A 16425-nucleotide genomic window follows, 5' to 3' on the forward strand; every position below is an offset into this window, starting at 1 on the left:
AGACACTGATCGACGTGATTCGCAGCTGGAAACGTGATCACGATTGAATATCGAATCCCAACCCGTCACCAGAATTTTCACCTCGGGCACGTTCAACGGAAAGAGGCCGATAGGGGGATCTAGCCAGCTGCAATAGTCGAGGATCAACCAAGCATGCCAAGATTCAGACAGACCTGACCCGCGAGCTTGAAAGTTGGGTGAGCAGAGAAGCCGATATTCGGCAAGACTGTTGTTACTGGTAGTGAGGACAGTAGTGGCAAGCGTCTCGGATTGAGAAGCCGACGTCACTCTCACATAATCGGTTCAGTCCGACTCCGGAGAGCACAGGGCAGAAGCCAGATGGACCTTGGTTCAAGCTTGGTTTCTTCAAAATGCCACTGAGATCGGGTTTCTCGGCCATGAATCCCAGAGTTCCATATGTCGTCTCAACCCTCACCTCAACAGATGGTGCCATGGCGGGGGCCAAGACAATCCCGATGCTTAAATCGAACTTGACTCTGTTTGGAGAAAAAATGCGAGATTCGGGCCAGACTGTGGAGAACCCGACGAGCAGAGTCACATGACCCCACTTGGCCCGCCGCTCGCTTGAACGCTTCCAGTCCTCGAATCGCATCAATCGAAGGGATGATCTCGGATGGAACCCGAGCCTCGCGTCAGATGCGGGGGGAAATGTTCTCCTTTTGAGGCAATTCACACGATAACCAGCCTCAGCCATGTGCAGGCCAGGGCGTGCAGGGGCTGAACAGCGTGTTCAATCTATATACTCGGTTGTGTTTACCGAGTCCCCGTGGTGTCTTGTGTGGCAATCGTGGAAATTTGGATCCCAGCTGTCAGTACTACCCGGAGCATTTCCGGAGGATTTCAACGACGTCTCTGCTAGAATGGTAAGCAGGAGAAAAACCGACACAAGTATTGTTTAGTGCAACAGTCCATGGTCGGTCTTCGGCATCGAGGAATCAACAGTAACACTCCAGACGGCACCCCGGTTAATTCTAGTTGTAGACAAAAAAGCTTAACGATCCTGCCAAGGTTCCAATAATGTCGATATTTCAGGTTTTGCTTTCTGAAGTAGTGGGGAAGTGTCTTAATGGTTTGGGGTAATAATATGAACCGGTGGTTGTGGGAAAGCTGTGCGGGGTGTTGGCCATTGAGTCTGGCTCTACCACCACGGTGAAGTCTCAACATAATAATATAATCGCCCATGGTCGTCCGGCGGCTCTTCATTTCCCCCGCCATACAACTGCTGCGATTTTATTGATGTGCCAAAAGACGAGCATATCCCCTGACGCACTCTGGCCCAATGGCAGCACAGGCGCAGGCTGAACCGTATAAGCCAAAACGGACTTCGAACGCGTGAGAACTTTGCCATTTCTTAAGAAATACGTCCACAGCTGACTCGTAGCAGGTGCATCGCTTGCCGGCAGAGCAAGATAAAATGTTCTGGCGCTGATCCATGTGCCAACTGCCAGCGGCGCGGCATTGAATGCCACTATACAGATGCCAACAAGGTCATGGTTGACGAGAGGTTTGTACTTCTGTTTTTACAGACTATGAAGAATTTCGACCAACAACCTGCGCAGATATCTTCAGGAGTTAATCCAGCAAGCAAAAGGTCATCAAACTCCACAGCGACAGGAGCCCTCACCGGGGTCCAAGCGATCTGCTGATGTCGCTTTTGGGTCTGTAGCCGAAGTGGACACGACATGTTCTGGTAAGAGAGATGCAGAGGTGACAGGAGGCCTGTTACTGACTGATAATAGTGAGTACGGGGCCTCATCAGGAGGAGCTACCTGCATATCACACCATCAGCCCGGAGCACAATGTTTGGACCAACCCGTTCACTTTACCATCGAGAACAGTTAATGGTCTCTACAAAGGCAAAAGCGGCTGGAGTGAGTATCAAAATTAGTATCAAAATGACTATTGTTAACCTCTCGATCTAGTATGGCTGGCGCCAACATCGCTATGGTCTTTGACTACCCGGCTGTCTCTCATGATGGCGGAAAACCTCCACCTGGAATCTCCATACAAAGTCCCAAGCTCCCTAGATAAAGAGGTCTATCCGTTACGTTGGCGATCAGCGCCGGCCGAGGATCCTCCTGATATCAGCGGACTGCCTTCGATCGATGACGCACTCTACCTTTTCAACACGGTCAAACACCATCTCGACCAGCACTATCGATTCTTCGATGAAGAGTCATTTACAGCTCGCTTACAGGAGTTCTATTCCGGGAATTCCCTCCAAAAGGCCACTGAAAACCGCCTCTGGTTCGTACACTTTCTTCTGGTCCTTGCCTTCGGCAACGCATTCCTCCTCCGATCTCGCAACACCAAGGATGCGCCTGGGTCCAAGTTCTTCCTGCGTGCCATGTCTCTCATGCCCGATTATACGAATCTCTGGACCGACGGCCTCCTTGCCGTTGAAGTCCTCGCTCTGACCGGACTGTACCTCTACTCCATTGACCACCGGGAGTCAGCACACGTATACGTGAGTCCTTCCCGCAGGCTGATTGCCGCTCGAATAACTAACAAGCCCAGATTGGACAAGCAATCCGAATAGCCCAACTCGACGGGCTGCACACAGAGCTGCCAGAGGAAGAACTGGGCGCCGATACTGTGGATCGCTGCCGCAACCTCTGGTGGACGCTCTATGTGATGGACCGCCATGTTTCATCCTCTCTGGGCCTGCCGATGACTACCCAGGATAGCGACATTACCACCGTACTGAAGCCTGCGAATACAGGATCAAGGCGAGACGCTACCCTAAGCCTGCACGTGAAACTGTCATACTTGTTTTCGTCCATCTTGACAAGTAAGACTAGCTTGTTGTTGTATTGTGAAAATAAACGCTAACTGTTTCGCGACCAAGCAATCTACAAAAACGAAAAAACCGAGCTGGGGGCGTTCCTAGATAAAACGAGAACAATCCTCCAGACCATGACTGTCTACGCCCGGGAGATCGAAGAAATCGTCCACCCCAAGACCTCAAACTCAGTCGAGACGATGCCAAAAGGCACCCGCTATATCACCCTTTTATACCACCAAGTAAGCCTGAGTCCGACTAACCAACTAACACAATTAATACTGATATTCCGTTTGCACAGTGCGTCTTCGTCGCAACACGACCCCTCCTTCTATCCGTCCTCAAAGAGCGGCTAGAACGATCAACCCACGGAGTAGAGGAGTGGCAGAGCTTCCTCGCACCAACCAAAGCCCTAATATCGACGGGGATAAAGTCAGCCCTTAAAACACTCCAGATCTTAACTGACGAAAACAGTCTTCTAGGTAGGCCCCTCGATCCTAACCAAACCAGCACAGCTACCCATGCTAACAATCCCCATAGAAGTCTTCCTCCCCTTCGAGATGGAAGTAACCTACGGCGCCGCCCTCCACCTAATGATAGCAAACACGCTCTTCCCACACTCCACCGACAGCACTCCCGGCTACAGCTGGAGCCACGAAGCACACTCGATCCTAGACGAAATGGTTTCGAAGGGAAATATGCTCGCCGCAGCGCGCAAGACAGAACTCTCGCATCTGGAAAGCCTCTTCAAAGAACTAGCGGCGAGGATTGAGCGCGCCGGGCTGCAGGCTTTGACCCTCGCCACGCCTGAGGGGTATATGAATGCTGGAGCAGGGGCGGCTGAGAATGTGAATGTGAATGCGAATGTCATGGGTAGCGCGGGGGATATACATCCTGTTGATGCGCAGGGGTATATCCACAGTCAGGGTCAGGGTCATCCCAACCACCACCACCAGCTCCAACATCCGCATATGCATGACCCTACGGGGGTTATTGATCCGGCATTAGGGATGGATGCACACGCGCACACACACGTGCATGGCCCATACGGCGACCTGCACTCGTCGCCCTCATCCCTGCCCCATCTAGCGAACAGCGCAGAGCTGCTTAGTGAGATCGGGATATCGTCGTACGAGTTCCTGTCGATTATCGAGCAGATTGGGGGCTCGGAGAGCAGTGTGTTGGATCCGAGTCCGTCGTGGAAGGGGAGTGTATGATGTGATATGATATGAGCATCGGTTGATTAATTAGTATGAAGTATGAGTCTGGATGAGCGTTATGAATAAGTAGATAGATAGATAGATAGATAGACTTTGGTTGGGTTTGGGAATAGAATACCTCTTGTTTTTATTTTGCCGGATGCCGGTGGTTATTACCTGGTAATGCAGTGGCCATGGCTATACCTTTGACTCAAATGCCATTCGGCTTTCCATCGGCTTCATTCCGAGTTATACGTGCTCTGCACTCCGTATAAAGATAAACATGAACCCTGAACCTGGATAAATACCTCATATTCCACATTTGGAAAATAGAACGAGACTCAGCTCGCCGCGGTTTCGTCCCGATGAGCCCAGCAGCACTGGCCATCGGGTAGAACGATTCCATTCCAGCTTCCGTCGGTACTTGATATCCGTACTTGTACTATACTCAGGTACGTAGTGATCGGTGCAGCCGGCAGGAGAATATGTGTAAGCACTCCGCAATCCAAGCTATAACGCATTAAGTAGTTGAATCCCTCCCCCAGCCGGGTCTGGCCCTGGCCCAGCCGCAGCCGCAGCCGCAGCCGAGATCGCTGCATAAGCCTCAAAGCCGAGCATATTAGTGGAGTGGCAGGATGGATATGTGAGAATCCTTCCGGTTGTCTCCGATGTCAGGTACAAGAATACGCAGGTCGGGTAGACAGCGATTGGGGTGGTATGCCCTGAGACTGTAAATTTTTTGGAAGTCGTGAGAATTTCTTGTCTATGTCCGTAGTGCTATAAACTCGCTGTAACAAAATATCTATATCCGTCTTGTTGAGATTGTCTATCTTTCTATCATCCGCCTGCCATCCTTCCCCTGCCCAGTAACCCCGATATTAAAGGTTCAAGCTAAATCGAGTTCGAGTTGTCCTTACAAGAAAAGGCACTCGATCCTCCACTCTCATTGTAAACATCCATGATACCTTTGACGGAGCCATAAGTACCAGCAACCATTAAGAAGGTACCGATAACAACAAGGAGCACACTCCACCCGGCCAAAAGCATCCAGCGCTTGCTCTTTTTCGGCTCGTTCTTGCCCTTGGCCCAGTTGTCGTACAGCCACATGCAGCCCATGGGTTGGATGCACATGACGGGGCCGAGAAGGGCACCGATGAGCGACACGAGCGCGTCGAATACTGGGATAGTGCTAGCAATGATGTATGCAATGAGTGTGATTCCGAAAGTGCAGCCGAGCCAGGTCGCCCAGTGGATTGGGGAGTTGGAGTTGAGGTGCCGGGAGCCTCGGAGAATGTGGACGAAGATAAACTTCGAGGGAATCTAGAACCGAAGAAATATTGTTAGTGATGCCCCAGTCTTTCTGATTAGCTGGGTCTTACGTGTGTGACGATGGTCATTGTTGCGAGAAGACCCGGTATGGCAAAGGCGTAACTGATGATCTTGATAAGGGCACCGGCGGAACTGAGAGCCGGTGACGAGACATATGAACCGCAGTAGTAGTAAACCACACAGCCGATGATCAGGTACACGGCTGTAACACCAGACTGGCAAATGAGCATGGCAGCCGGATACTTGCTGGGATCGCGCATCTCGGAGACGATCGAGAAGAACCCTGTCGAGGATTAATATTGAGTTACCGTATCCTGTAACGACTTTACTCACCAGGAGTTCCAGAAAAGGCAAACAAGAGGTTTGAAACGGCCGCAATGCCCTCTGCAAAGGTAGGGTCGCCAGCAACCTTCCAGTCAGAAACCCAAGGGCCGTCTGTCTTTGGTGCAGCATCCGGGCGGTCCTGCACACCAACTGCAATGGTAACCATAATAACTAACAGCGTTAGTATGTGGCGTATCTGGCTAAAGACTAAACAAACACGACATACTTGCAATAAGGATGCATGGTAGGCCGATCCATGCAAGCCAAGTGATTCGGCCCAGGGTCCGGATACTAGAAAAGGCAAACCCGGCGATGGCGGAAATGGCGACAAAAACAGCGGTGCAAGTCGCATGCGTCGAGACAGCGTTGAAGCCGATCGAGAGACTGAGAATAGCGGAGCCGCTGTTGAAAATGTAGTCTGCGTAGTGTTAGCGGCTATCCATGAAATGACCTTAGAACAGGCTTGGGTAAGGAACATACAAAGACAGAATCCAGCCGAGAGGATAAGTCGGCCTGGCAGGCCAAACATTATCTGACCAGCGTCGTCGATACTGTAGACCTCACGGTGCTGAAGCTTGAACGTGCCGATGATATAGCCGGACCAGGTGGTGATGCAGGCAACGATAATCAGACAGATAATGCCCGGGACCATACCCAGGACGTCCAAGGCAGACGGGATGGCCAAAACACCCATGCCAATCTGGGTCTTCATCATGAGAATGACGGTTCCTACGAACCCGACCTGGTGAGTGAAAGTGATTAGCGTTCCATTGACTCATGAGGACGCAATCAGAAGTGAGTGGAGGTAAGTATGCACATTGCGGTAGTTGGGACCCTCGTCCGTGATCTCTCCAAAGACATCGTCGTGGGTGGTATGCTCAATCTGCATAGGCTCTTCATCTTTCAGGTTGGGAGCCGCCATTTTGAGAGAAAAATCGACTGTGCAATTTGCACCTGGCAGAGCGCAGGGGCGAGGGCTGACGGTGTCAACCTTTTATACCGGACACAGCGCATGGCAGGCCAATGACAGGAGGTCGGATTCGAGAAAACAGTCGGATTCTGGGGTCCCCCCACAGCGTGCCTCTCATACTTCGGTGGAGACTGGAGACTGGAGATGGAGATTGGAGACTTGGTTGAGTTGGTTGAGGTGACTTGGTTCCCTTCGGAGCGCGGGGCTCGGTTCCATTGTCGCCCCTCGGCCAGCTCCCGAGAGCTTTCTCTTTACATTATTATTTTGAGTCACTCAGAGCAGCGAACAGCATACCCGGTAGCCGTCCCTATTCCAACCGGCCTGCTGCGAGACGACGTAATGATTGCCCGTATCCTACTCTTCTGGGATCAGGTGCTGCACTCTTGACGGCGATGATGTCGTTTCTCGCTAGTCCTGCTGGGCTTTCACCGGGGCCTCTTCGGGGTCTCTTAACCCGCAGCACTAGCGAAATCATTATATATTTTATGGGTTTTGATATATAATATACCTCATCTACTGACATCAGCATCGATCGTGCCAATTACCCGAACAGTGCCGGCATTATGATGCATCTAGAGATCAAGTGGTGTGGATTCCTCGTGCAGTTGTCTCCTTGCCTTGTTCGTGCATACTGCCATGGGATGGAAGGACCTGGCGGCTTGGATGTCTTCTTCTTGGAATGTGCATGCATTTATTCCGAGCCGCTTCCGTGTTATCTGGGCAGACCATGTAAAGTTTGGCTTAGTTGTCGGGTGGGTTATGTCGTCCCTCGCGTTGGCGATTGAGTATGTGATCGTGCACTCTTTTAGCATCATGGTACTGTTGTCGGAGTGAAGAGCTAAAATCTTGTAGATTACTACCGAATGTATTTAACTGTTATTTCTAACAGATTCAAGTAGTATAGCCAGAGTAACAACAAAGAAATTCATTAATCCATCATACACTACTCCGTACACTACCACCAAACTATGTATCTATTCAATCTAGGTCCTGAATCTCCGTCAACATCGACTCAATAAACTGCTTTTGGTGCGTGAGCCAGCGCTTTGTGCCAGCAATGTCATACGGCCGCTTAGCAATCCCGCGCTCGCGCTCCTTTCTCAGCTTGTCGCGAATGCGCTCCTCTAGGATCTCTAGTCTGTATTCCGTGTATTGGGTGTAGAGTTCAGAGATCTCGCTGATGCCGCGCACACCAACCAGGACAGTCTCGTCCTTGATCAGGGGCGACTTTGGTCGGAAGCAGGTGACCATGCTGATACGCTCGCGACCGCCGAGGGCTTTGAGGGCCTGGTGCTCGATGTATCGTCCTTGGAGGACAACGGCGGTTCCCTGTGAAGTCGTGTTAACTACTGGATATATATAGCAGGGGGGGTATATGGAGAGGGAAGCTTACCATGGCGGGACCGCGGACTTTCATGATATCACCACTGGGGGTTCTTAGGGCAGTCTCTCCACCGACCATGTCTGTGCAGTCCGAAAGCATTGTAACGCACACGAATGGGAAACTGTCGTAGTGCCAGGCGACGGCGGGAAGTTCTTGGTCAGACCCGAGGTCCACACTCTGTTGCACCTTCGAGTTCTCGTCCCGGATGGAGATATTGATGTTGGCGATTTCAAAGTCGATGGAAGGCACAAGGTCAATTCCTGCAACTGCTGAGATCTTTTCTAGGACTTCTGGCGACTTCCAGGCGTCGTATGTGAAGGGAGCGCGGCTAGTATAATTAGCAAACGTGATCTCATGTCGTGGCGAGGTATTGGTTGGACTTACGCTGGGCCCATGCCCCGGACCATGTGCTTATTGAAGGATGAAGAGTACTGGCACTCAGCGAGAACCTGCTCGGAGAAGATCTCCGCCCTCATTTGGGCAATGGCCTCCTGGGTGAAGAGCGGGAAGGGCTCAGAGCCAGCGTGAGGCGAGATGCCCTGTCCCTGGAGTCCAATCTGCTCCATAGTATAGATGGTCTTTGGGTACTGGAAGCCCAAGTGCTTGGAGGGATCAAAGTCCTCTTTCTTTGTGGCCCTTGCCGCCTGGATCAGCGACTGGGGCAGCTCGCTGGAAGGTCTAGTGGCCTTCTTTGTGGTAGGGCCGATAACGACAGGGGGCTCGACATCGTCGATGAAAGATGCTGAAGGTGCCATTGTTGGTGGTTTGTGTTTTGTGTGTATAAGGGAGTCTTATTGAAGCCTGAAGAATGAAGTGTTGGTTGTTGGGTCACACACCCAGCAGGAAGTTTATATAACCTGAACAGTTGGAACCCCACGTCTACCAACTCCAGGTCTCCGCATGATGTCTCGTGGTAGCTCGAAGCATCGTGACCCAGTGCCATCGCATGATGCCCGAAGTCGGCTCTCTCCGAGGCGTATAGATAGGTTGATAGGGAGCTTCCCCGGGGAGTATCTAGGGCTGCCTTGATATAAGATAGGATCCAACCCGCGCGGGGATCGGTGGGAACCCGATCTTTGATATACTAAAAGAATCCAGACTTTAAACCCTGCCCAGGGGTTGTTTGGAAGGTCGGGCTCGGGTTTGATCTGGGCCACTTTCGGGTTCAATATGCGTCTATCTCGGCTTCTTCGGCTTCTCTTCCGACGGTCCCATCCCAACACACCAGCTTCTCCGGCAATGATCGGATCTGTCCCTAAATTGGAGAAGCTTGAAGCTCCAGATCTTGCGTTCCCCGAGGGGGAAATTGTTTGACAGCGAAGCTCGCCATCACGTAGGCTATATTATAAGTATTAGAACCCGCCGATACACAGTAGACAAGCCGTCATCACCAATCTGCCTTATTCCTCCTCCCTCCTTCATACCCTCTCTTTCCTCCAGAGAAGAAAAAAAAATGTCCAGCTTCGATCTAAACGACGTCGCCGGGGTGCTGCGCAAAGCCCGCGCCGAAGCAAAGCCCATCGATCCGCCCTCAAAGACATGGCCGGCGCTCGATGCCGAGAGCGCATTCAGAGTCCAGCAGGTCAACTCGGAGTATGCCATCAAGAACGGCGACCGGCTAGTCGGATACAAGCTGGGCAACATCGCCAAAGTAATGCAAACCGCCTTCGGTCTTGACCACCCAGACTACGGCTTCCTGCACGCAAGCTCGTTCACATACGAAGGCACGCCGCTGCACCGTGAGAAGTTCATCAAGCCGTTTGTCGAGCTCGAGCCCGCATTTGTGCTGAGCAAGGATCTCAAGGGCCCGCACGTCACAGTCGCCGATGTGATCAACGCCATCGACTACGCCGTCCCGGCGATTGAGATTATCGACTCGCGGGTCAAGAACTGGAACATTGGGCTTGCGGATACGTTGGCGGACAATGGATCCACGGGCGCCATTATCCTCGGTGGTTCACCGCGAAAGGTCACGGATATCGCGCTCAATGATATTCAGGGAGTTCTGGAGTTCAATGGCACAGAGGTGATGCGGGGGAACACAAGGAATGTTCTTGGGAACCCTTTGGGTGCTGTTGCTTGGTTGGCGAACAGGCTCGCTGAATATGGCATTGAGTTCAAGGCTGGCCAGGTGATCATGCCCGGTAGTTGCCTGCAGGCTGTGCCCATGGAGAAAGAGGGACGGTGGACCTGTACTTTTGAGGGATGGGGGACCATTGAGTTTGATGTCGTGTCCCCAACCAAATCCAAAATATAGAGTTAATATTAGACACCATCAAGTTCAAGCTCCAAAGTCCAAGCTTCTGCTGAGTGTTGTTGAAGAGGTTGAAGGCAAGTAGATACTTCACAGTTGTCAGTAAGTAGATACGGGCTCGAAACAGGTTCTCCGGCCGCGAAAGCTTGTGAACTCAGTGGAGGACCATGGCCGAGATGCGGATTTCCTGACTCGCAGACAGAAGCAGATGAGCAGCGGGAGGCAACATGGGAAATGAGAAAGGCAGACGCATGAATAATTCTTAATTTAGCCTGGCCACCCAGAGTGCCATCTGGTAAACGCACCTGGAGAAAATCCCCACTGTTGATGATCGCGAAGTTGTGCCTGGCCTAGTCGTCCATCGGGACCCACTGCAAGCCTCGAGCAAATTTATAAGCCGGCATTATTAACTATTAAGTTACCTTCACTTCATTCAGCCAGAATCCAAATACGAGCGCCAATGCCATTGTGCGGTGCAGGGCTTCTGCTGAGGGGCCCAGGCGGAGAGCTTATCCTGCTTCGCCTCTCAGTTGTTCTTTGATCTTCCACTTCTTTGATCTCTCTGCTCTTGGACACGATCTGCTCTGGGCGGAAATCACCACGAGGCGCGGCCAAACTCAAAGCACCGGCAACACCAGGCAGACTGCAGACGATTCCAAAAAACTTTCCAGCCCCTCAAAAGTACCCTGCCGACACCCGAGCGAAATTAGCGCACATCGCTGCTCTTTAAGGTTGGTGATGCCCGCAAGTTATATCATTGTTATGTGTTCGAGATAATGCTCGACTCCTGAATATTCGGTAGACGCACATCAACTTTAACCGGGATGGTCCCAAGTAAACCTGCGACCCAGCGACTGCCATTGCAGCATTCGGCAGTTCTTCGAGAAATTAAATGGAGGTTTCGAGACGGGGCTACCATGGACTGCATTCTTAATGGGGTTTAACGTCTGAAATAGTTCTCAAGTGCTAACGGAGCTGCTCCATTTCTGGCCTTGAGAGATCCACGAGCGCCCTGGCAGCCTCTCTTGGTGGTGGTCCCCTTTTAACCCAACCGTTAAATTATCGATGCTATTTTTTTTCTTTTTCCTTTTCTCGAAGAACTGCTCCATTATTGTAGAATGTAGAGGCCTCAAACCCGTCGGCTTCGTAAACAATGTGCGATCCCTTACTCCTCTGACAGGTGGTTGGCTCCAGTGGACGAGGCTGGGGGCTTCACTCTCGGGTCCGCAATAGCCTGCAAGCTGCAGTGCAGGACGGGAGATCATGACAATTCCTTCGCGGTACGGAAAACACTTGCAGCAGCTTTAGCAGTCAGGACGTATTATTATTCAGCATAAGGTACGGGGTAGGTAGTTAGTTAGTTAGTTACCGTTGTATTGTTATTGTCATCATTAGTGGATGAGACGGAGAAACTCCCTCAGTCCCTATTCAAGATTACTTACAGTACTGGCATCTTTGCGTTTTACCCTCCGCGCTCACTCATCCGGCCTCCCCCTGACTTTCGCAGTTTCGCAGCTCGTTCGTCCCTATTTTCTTCTCTTCTTCTTTTTCTCGTATTCTTTGCACTTTCCCATCGCCTCGACATCCTGACCAGTGCGCTGGGTCGAAACCTGGACCTGTTTCGCTCGGTCGCATCCGCCTCTGAACTCGCTCCACACCCAATCGGCCGTCAACCTCAGGCTGCCCCCTCACTCCGAGCCCCTTCAACTCGCTCTCATTCTCCCCTTCCACCTCTCACTGCTCCCGACAACGACATCCCAACCTCGCCATTCTCTCTTGACTTCCCTCCCACCGCCCTCTCCTCTCCACGCCGGTCTCCTGCATCTTTCGACGCGCCTCTACCCGGTCAATTCCCTCTCCCTTTCCCACTGTCACCCCCCAATTGCCGCCTTCCATTTCCCAGGGGTTCCGTATCATGGCAGCCGATATGAGCGGCGAACAGATGCAAGCTAAGATTACCGCCGCCAGGCGCGAAGCCGAAGGACTGAAGGATAAGATCAGACGCCGGAAGGATGACCTTGCTGACACAAACCGTACGAACTCTCCCCCTTTTGTCTTTCACTCGATCGTGTTGTTGGCTGTGGCCGGATCCCCATGGAGAACCCGCCCTCTCTCCCTTATCGCATTGGCCGTTTTACCACCTCTGCAGATTTGCTGACAATGACAAAATTGAACAGTGCGTGATGTCGCGCAGAACCAAACCGACCCCTTGCCTCGCATTGGAATGAAGCCTCGGCGAACGCTCAAAGGTCACTTGGCCAAGATTTATGCCATGCACTGGTCAACTGACCGTCGCCATCTCGTTTCCGCCTCGCAAGATGGAAAACTCATCATCTGGGATGCATACACCACGAACAAGGTACACGCTATCCCATTGAGATCATCATGGGTCATGACCTGCGCCTACGCCCCCAGTGGAAACTATGTTGCTTGCGGTGGTCTGGACAACATTTGCTCCATTTACAACCTTTCCTCTCGAGAGGGCCCAACTCGTGTCGCGCGCGAACTCTCTGGACATTCGGGCTATCTTTCATGCTGCCGTTTCATTAACGATCGTCGCATCATCACCTCTTCCGGCGATATGACTTGCATGCTCTGGGATATCGAGTCTGGCTCCAAGGTCACCGAATTCGCGGATCACCTCGGTGACGTTATGTCTATCAGCATCAACCCTACTAACCAGAACATCTTTGTTTCGGGTGCCTGTGATGCTTTTGCCAAGCTTTGGGATATCCGTACTGGAAAGGCCGTCCAGACTTTCGCTGGCCACGAATCCGATATCAACGCTATCCAATTCTTCCCAGACGGCAACGCTTTCGGTACGGGTTCTGATGACACTTCTTGCCGTCTTTTCGACATTCGCGCAGACAGGTCGCTCAACATCTACCAGGTGAGAACAACTGACTTGTATCTTTGAGGATGAGCAATGCTAATTATATCTTGATACAGAGCGATCAAATATTGTGCGGTATTACGTCAGTTGGCTTCTCGGTTTCAGGAAGATTGCTTTTTGCTGGTTATGATGACTTTGAATGCAAGGTATGTTGCTATTTTCTTTTACCATCATAGTGACAGACGGCTAATTGTGCCCAATAGGTTTGGGATGTTCTCCGAGGAGACAAGGTTGGGTCTTTAAGTGGCCACGAGAACCGTGTCAGCTGTCTTGGTGTCAGCAATGATGGTATCAGTCTCTGCACAGGGTCTTGGGACTCACTGGTAAGTCATGGATTTTTTTTTTCCCTGAAAACACCGCGTACTAATTGATATTCGCAACAACAGCTCAAGGTCTGGGCCTGGTAAACGGCTGAAATATGAAAAAACAAAAATACCACGACAAAAGATACCCTGTCTCAGTCTTCTGCGACTTTCCTAGTTTGAAATTTTTTTTTCCGCCCACCGATAGGCCGGATGTCCGCATTGTACGATAATCTTGTTTGTCGAGGAACCACTTGATCGCCGTCTTTCGTGGCTCAACTGCAGTGGGTGCGGATTGAATCACCATGAAGAAGCGATGGCTGAGAAGGATGTGATTCAGTCGTCTCGTACCTGAAATTGGTTGATTACGAAAACCGGAGAAATCGAAAAAAAAGAAAACACAATCTTATGCACCGGTTTGTACTAATGTTGTCTTCTCTATGGATGGTTGCAGGGGCTCCGACTCGGTGTCTGAAATGACGCGGATTCTCTTGGAGTTCATCTGAATGATTGAGCTTCAAAATGAGTCCTCAAGACTATTTTCCTTTGTTCATCTCATATGAGTTTCCTTTTCTTTTACTTCCCTTCTTTCTCCCTTTTTTGAACTAAGTACCCTTCGCTATACCTATGGTTTGGATTGTCTCTTTTTCTACGCATTGATCCTGGATGTACCCTTGAAGACGAGGAAGGAATGTTTCGGATAGGCCATGACGTTTTCCTTTGAGTGCATCTCGATTTCTTATCTTCTAATAATCAGCTTACATTGGAGAGTTTGAGTGTTTTGAAGCGAGCCCTGCTTGACGTGTGTTTGAGCTTGCTGCATTACCAGTTAAATTTCCTACCATCACTGTTTCATTATCTTCTAAAGTTGCAAGCCGTGTGAGTAGTAGAGAGTCGGATGAGTCAAATCAAGTCTATGAATCCTTTCGAGGGAAGAATTGCGGTCAGGGACGAGTGAGCATGCCACCGTGGATTCAGCTGGTGGTCCGAGCAGCAAAGATGAAACAAACGTCCCAATCGAAAGCCGGTTGCGATCTTCATTCGAGGCAGCGACGGATCCCAGTAGACTGCATGATAGGCGCATCCCACGTGGATGAAAGAAGAAACATCCCAAAGAGTAAAGAGGTGAAGATTCTTGGTGGCTTCTAGCTCTCCCGATGTAGGCAGCGGGCGAGGCGTGACAAAGGCTGAGACAAACGATGACAGACAACGGGCGCTCCAACCCCCCCCCCCCGCCCGGCTGTTTGGAAATATTGAAACAGCCTTGCTGAGTTGTCGTCCGGAGATCGGCTGCAAAATTGCGGTTTCTGCGGACAGCGAGTCCCATCACAAGCTCACACGATCGTGGTTGTTGACTGTTGTGGTGACGGCCGAGGGGCTGATGCGTTTCACTTGCCGCCGCGTCTCCCACTCCCGGCTCCGCTCTCCTCCCTTCACTCCCTCTTGCGACGCTGAAACACTACGCATTCTCGAGTCGGAGCCGTCCCCAGTCTACTTCACGTTGTTTTTGCTTTTCCTATTCCGAGACAAACTTTCTCTAAAAAAAGACCTGTCAGGCTTCTATAAAACCGTTTCAATTCCCTCCGCTGCCCTCGGCTTTCTCTTCTTCTCAATATGTCCTCCGCCCAAGACGAATTCAACCAACTCTTCAGCAATCGCGAGAAATCATCCGCTCATCCTGAAGACCGCAATAATCGCTCTGACCGCGACTCCTCTCCCGACCCTGAGGACCTCGACAACGTCCACCTTTCCGACGACGACGAAGCCATGGCAGCCATGAGCTCTCGCTCCGGTGGCTACACTGTCCCCAACACCAGATTTGACGCCAACACAGGGCCCAAGGGTGTCATCGCTGATGCCCAAGCCTTCGAGCGTGCCCGCAGAAGCAATTTCCGCAAGTCATTCGTCTCTGGTACCTCAGCGGCCGACCGGTCACACAACTACTCTTCCTCCAAGTCCTCCACTGATGCCACTCTACTCCACAACTCCCCGCCGCCTGATGGCTCAGGGAGTGATCCCGACGAGGCAGACGAGGACAAATTCATGCGCCGGTGGCGTCAATCACGTATGCAGCAGTTGCAGAGCCAGAAGGGCCGACGGCCTAGCCCCTGGCGGAAATACTATGGGACCGTTGACACGGTCGATGCGGTGGGCTATTTGGATGCAATTGAGAAGGTGCCGTCTGACCAGATTGTGGTGGTGTGTCTGTATGATCCTGAGGTAGGTCACATCGCCCCGCCTCCGCAGTCGAAACTTGTTTCAGAAGCACATAGTATACGCAAGGGGGTGGAATCGAACAACTCGCTAACCAATCAACTCCAACTAGTCAAACACCAGTGCCCTGGTCGAAGACTGCCTGAACACAATTGCTTCTCGTCAGCCAAAGGTCCGATTCGTTAAGCTACATCACGAAATTGCGGAAATGGACCACATCAAACCTCCTGCGCTACTGGCTTACCGAGCCGGGGATGTCTTTGCAACAATTGTTGACATTCTGCAGCAAATCCCGAAGGGTCGAAGCTGCAGCGCCGATAGTCTAGAGGATGTTCTCAAGTCGTGAGTTCACCTTTATTTTGCTTTGTTCTCATGTTTTGTCTTCTCTTTTTTTGCTTTTTCTTGTGCCCGGCCACCCCGTTGCCTAACGTAAGATTCGCCGAATGAAACTAACATATCCTTTAGGCACCGAGTGATATAGATTTCTCTTTGGTTAATACCCTTACTTGATTTCCGGGGCATGGAGGACGAGCTCTGTTTCTACCTGCAGTGACTTTGTGAGAGTGAGATGTTCTCTTGGTACAGCCTCGCAGGGACGCATTAGTCCTCCATTCTCCTACCGTTACCTCGTCTCTTTCCTTTTTTCCCCCTCCAGGAGGCTTTGTCCAGGCGTCCATTTAATAGATCCCGCCTTGTCCCTTTTACATTTCTTATTACCCATTTTACCTGTCTCTTAATCTGTTCGGTGTTCAG

The 16425-nt window shown here is 51.3% G+C and overlaps 7 protein-coding genes across 7 annotated transcripts; 5 read left to right on the forward strand and 2 right to left on the reverse strand.

The window, feature by feature from the left end:
* Nucleotides 1-1187: 1187 nt before the first annotated feature.
* ASPVEDRAFT_35372 (uncharacterized protein) lies at nucleotides 1188-4165 on the forward strand. Its single transcript, XM_040810980.1, has 9 exons — nucleotides 1188-1353; nucleotides 1406-1525; nucleotides 1581-1711; nucleotides 1761-1892; nucleotides 1944-2488; nucleotides 2539-2812; nucleotides 2870-3045; nucleotides 3105-3285; nucleotides 3344-4165. Exons 1-9 carry the CDS (start codon nucleotides 1301-1303, stop codon nucleotides 4018-4020), a joined length of 2289 nt encoding a protein of 762 aa, XP_040661807.1. The 5' UTR covers nucleotides 1188-1300; the 3' UTR covers nucleotides 4021-4165.
* A 579-nt stretch (nucleotides 4166-4744) lies between these two features.
* Nucleotides 4745-7025, reverse strand: ASPVEDRAFT_35375 (uncharacterized protein). The gene is made up of 6 exons (XM_040810981.1): nucleotides 6473-7025; nucleotides 6136-6397; nucleotides 5882-6073; nucleotides 5665-5826; nucleotides 5382-5614; nucleotides 4745-5322 (listed from the first exon to the last, which is right to left on the reverse strand). Exons 1-6 carry the CDS (start codon nucleotides 6575-6577, stop codon nucleotides 4894-4896), a joined length of 1383 nt encoding a protein of 460 aa, XP_040661808.1. The 5' UTR covers nucleotides 6578-7025; the 3' UTR covers nucleotides 4745-4893.
* Nucleotides 7026-7100: 75 nt separating this feature from the next.
* On the forward strand, nucleotides 7101-7540 carry ASPVEDRAFT_215454 (uncharacterized protein). The gene is made up of 2 exons (XM_040809467.1): nucleotides 7101-7410; nucleotides 7478-7540. The coding sequence occupies exon 1, from the start codon at nucleotides 7189-7191 to the stop codon at nucleotides 7408-7410; it is 222 nt and encodes a 73-aa protein (XP_040661809.1). The 5' UTR covers nucleotides 7101-7188; the 3' UTR covers nucleotides 7478-7540.
* Nucleotides 7541-7603: 63 nt separating this feature from the next.
* ASPVEDRAFT_120028 (uncharacterized protein) lies at nucleotides 7604-8764 on the reverse strand (the record flags this gene model as incomplete). Its single annotated transcript, XM_040805760.1, has 3 exons — nucleotides 7604-7954; nucleotides 8019-8337; nucleotides 8394-8764. The coding sequence occupies 3 exons, from the start codon at nucleotides 8762-8764 to the stop codon at nucleotides 7604-7606; spliced, it is 1041 nt and encodes a 346-aa protein (XP_040661810.1).
* Nucleotides 8765-9462: 698 nt separating this feature from the next.
* ASPVEDRAFT_77823 (2-keto-4-pentenoate hydratase) lies at nucleotides 9463-10266 on the forward strand (the record flags this gene model as incomplete). Its single annotated transcript, XM_040816447.1, has 1 exon — nucleotides 9463-10266. The coding sequence occupies one exon, from the start codon at nucleotides 9463-9465 to the stop codon at nucleotides 10264-10266; it is 804 nt and encodes a 267-aa protein (XP_040661811.1).
* A 1619-nt stretch (nucleotides 10267-11885) lies between these two features.
* On the forward strand, nucleotides 11886-13942 carry ASPVEDRAFT_215384 (WD40 repeat domain-containing protein). Its single transcript, XM_040809466.1, has 5 exons — nucleotides 11886-12296; nucleotides 12441-13153; nucleotides 13213-13302; nucleotides 13360-13479; nucleotides 13543-13942. Exons 1-5 carry the CDS (start codon nucleotides 12179-12181, stop codon nucleotides 13561-13563), a joined length of 1062 nt encoding a protein of 353 aa, XP_040661812.1. The 5' UTR covers nucleotides 11886-12178; the 3' UTR covers nucleotides 13564-13942.
* Nucleotides 13943-14929: 987 nt separating this feature from the next.
* On the forward strand, nucleotides 14930-16324 carry ASPVEDRAFT_215348 (phosducin family protein). Its single transcript, XM_040809465.1, has 3 exons — nucleotides 14930-15678; nucleotides 15785-16014; nucleotides 16138-16324. The coding sequence occupies exons 1-3, from the start codon at nucleotides 15073-15075 to the stop codon at nucleotides 16151-16153; spliced, it is 852 nt and encodes a 283-aa protein (XP_040661813.1). The 5' UTR covers nucleotides 14930-15072; the 3' UTR covers nucleotides 16154-16324.
* The last annotated feature ends 101 nt before the right edge of the window (nucleotides 16325-16425 follow it).

Source organism: Aspergillus versicolor (genome assembly GCF_001890125.1).
Source record: "Aspergillus versicolor CBS 583.65 unplaced genomic scaffold ASPVEscaffold_1, whole genome shotgun sequence".
NCBI lineage: Eukaryota > Fungi > Ascomycota > Eurotiomycetes > Eurotiales > Aspergillaceae > Aspergillus > Aspergillus versicolor.

Coding starts and splice junctions, on each gene's coding strand:
- ASPVEDRAFT_215454 (XM_040809467.1), top strand. CDS start 7,189: ATGATGCATCTAGAGATCAAGTGGTGTGGATTCCTCGTGCAGTTGTCT.
- ASPVEDRAFT_35375 (XM_040810981.1), bottom strand. CDS start 6,577: ATGGCGGCTCCCAACCTGAAAGATGAAGAGCCTATGCAGATTGAGCAT. Junction 6,074..6,135: donor CTCGGCTGGATTCTGTCTTT/GTATGTTCCTTA, acceptor AACACTACGCAG/ACTACATTTTCAACAGCGGC. Junction 5,827..5,881: donor ACCATGCATCCTTATTGCAA/GTATGTCGTGTT, acceptor TAACGCTGTTAG/TTATTATGGTTACCATTGCA.
- ASPVEDRAFT_215348 (XM_040809465.1), top strand. CDS start 15,073: ATGTCCTCCGCCCAAGACGAATTCAACCAACTCTTCAGCAATCGCGAG. Junction 15,679..15,784: donor TGTGTCTGTATGATCCTGAG/GTAGGTCACATC, acceptor AACTCCAACTAG/TCAAACACCAGTGCCCTGGT.
- ASPVEDRAFT_215384 (XM_040809466.1), top strand. CDS start 12,179: ATGGCAGCCGATATGAGCGGCGAACAGATGCAAGCTAAGATTACCGCC. Junction 12,297..12,440: donor TGACCTTGCTGACACAAACC/GTACGAACTCTC, acceptor AAAATTGAACAG/TGCGTGATGTCGCGCAGAAC. Junction 13,154..13,212: donor GGTCGCTCAACATCTACCAG/GTGAGAACAACT, acceptor ATCTTGATACAG/AGCGATCAAATATTGTGCGG.
- ASPVEDRAFT_35372 (XM_040810980.1), top strand. CDS start 1,301: ATGGCAGCACAGGCGCAGGCTGAACCGTATAAGCCAAAACGGACTTCG. Junction 1,526..1,580: donor AAGGTCATGGTTGACGAGAG/GTTTGTACTTCT, acceptor CAACCTGCGCAG/ATATCTTCAGGAGTTAATCC. Junction 1,712..1,760: donor AGTGGACACGACATGTTCTG/GTAAGAGAGATG, acceptor GACTGATAATAG/TGAGTACGGGGCCTCATCAG.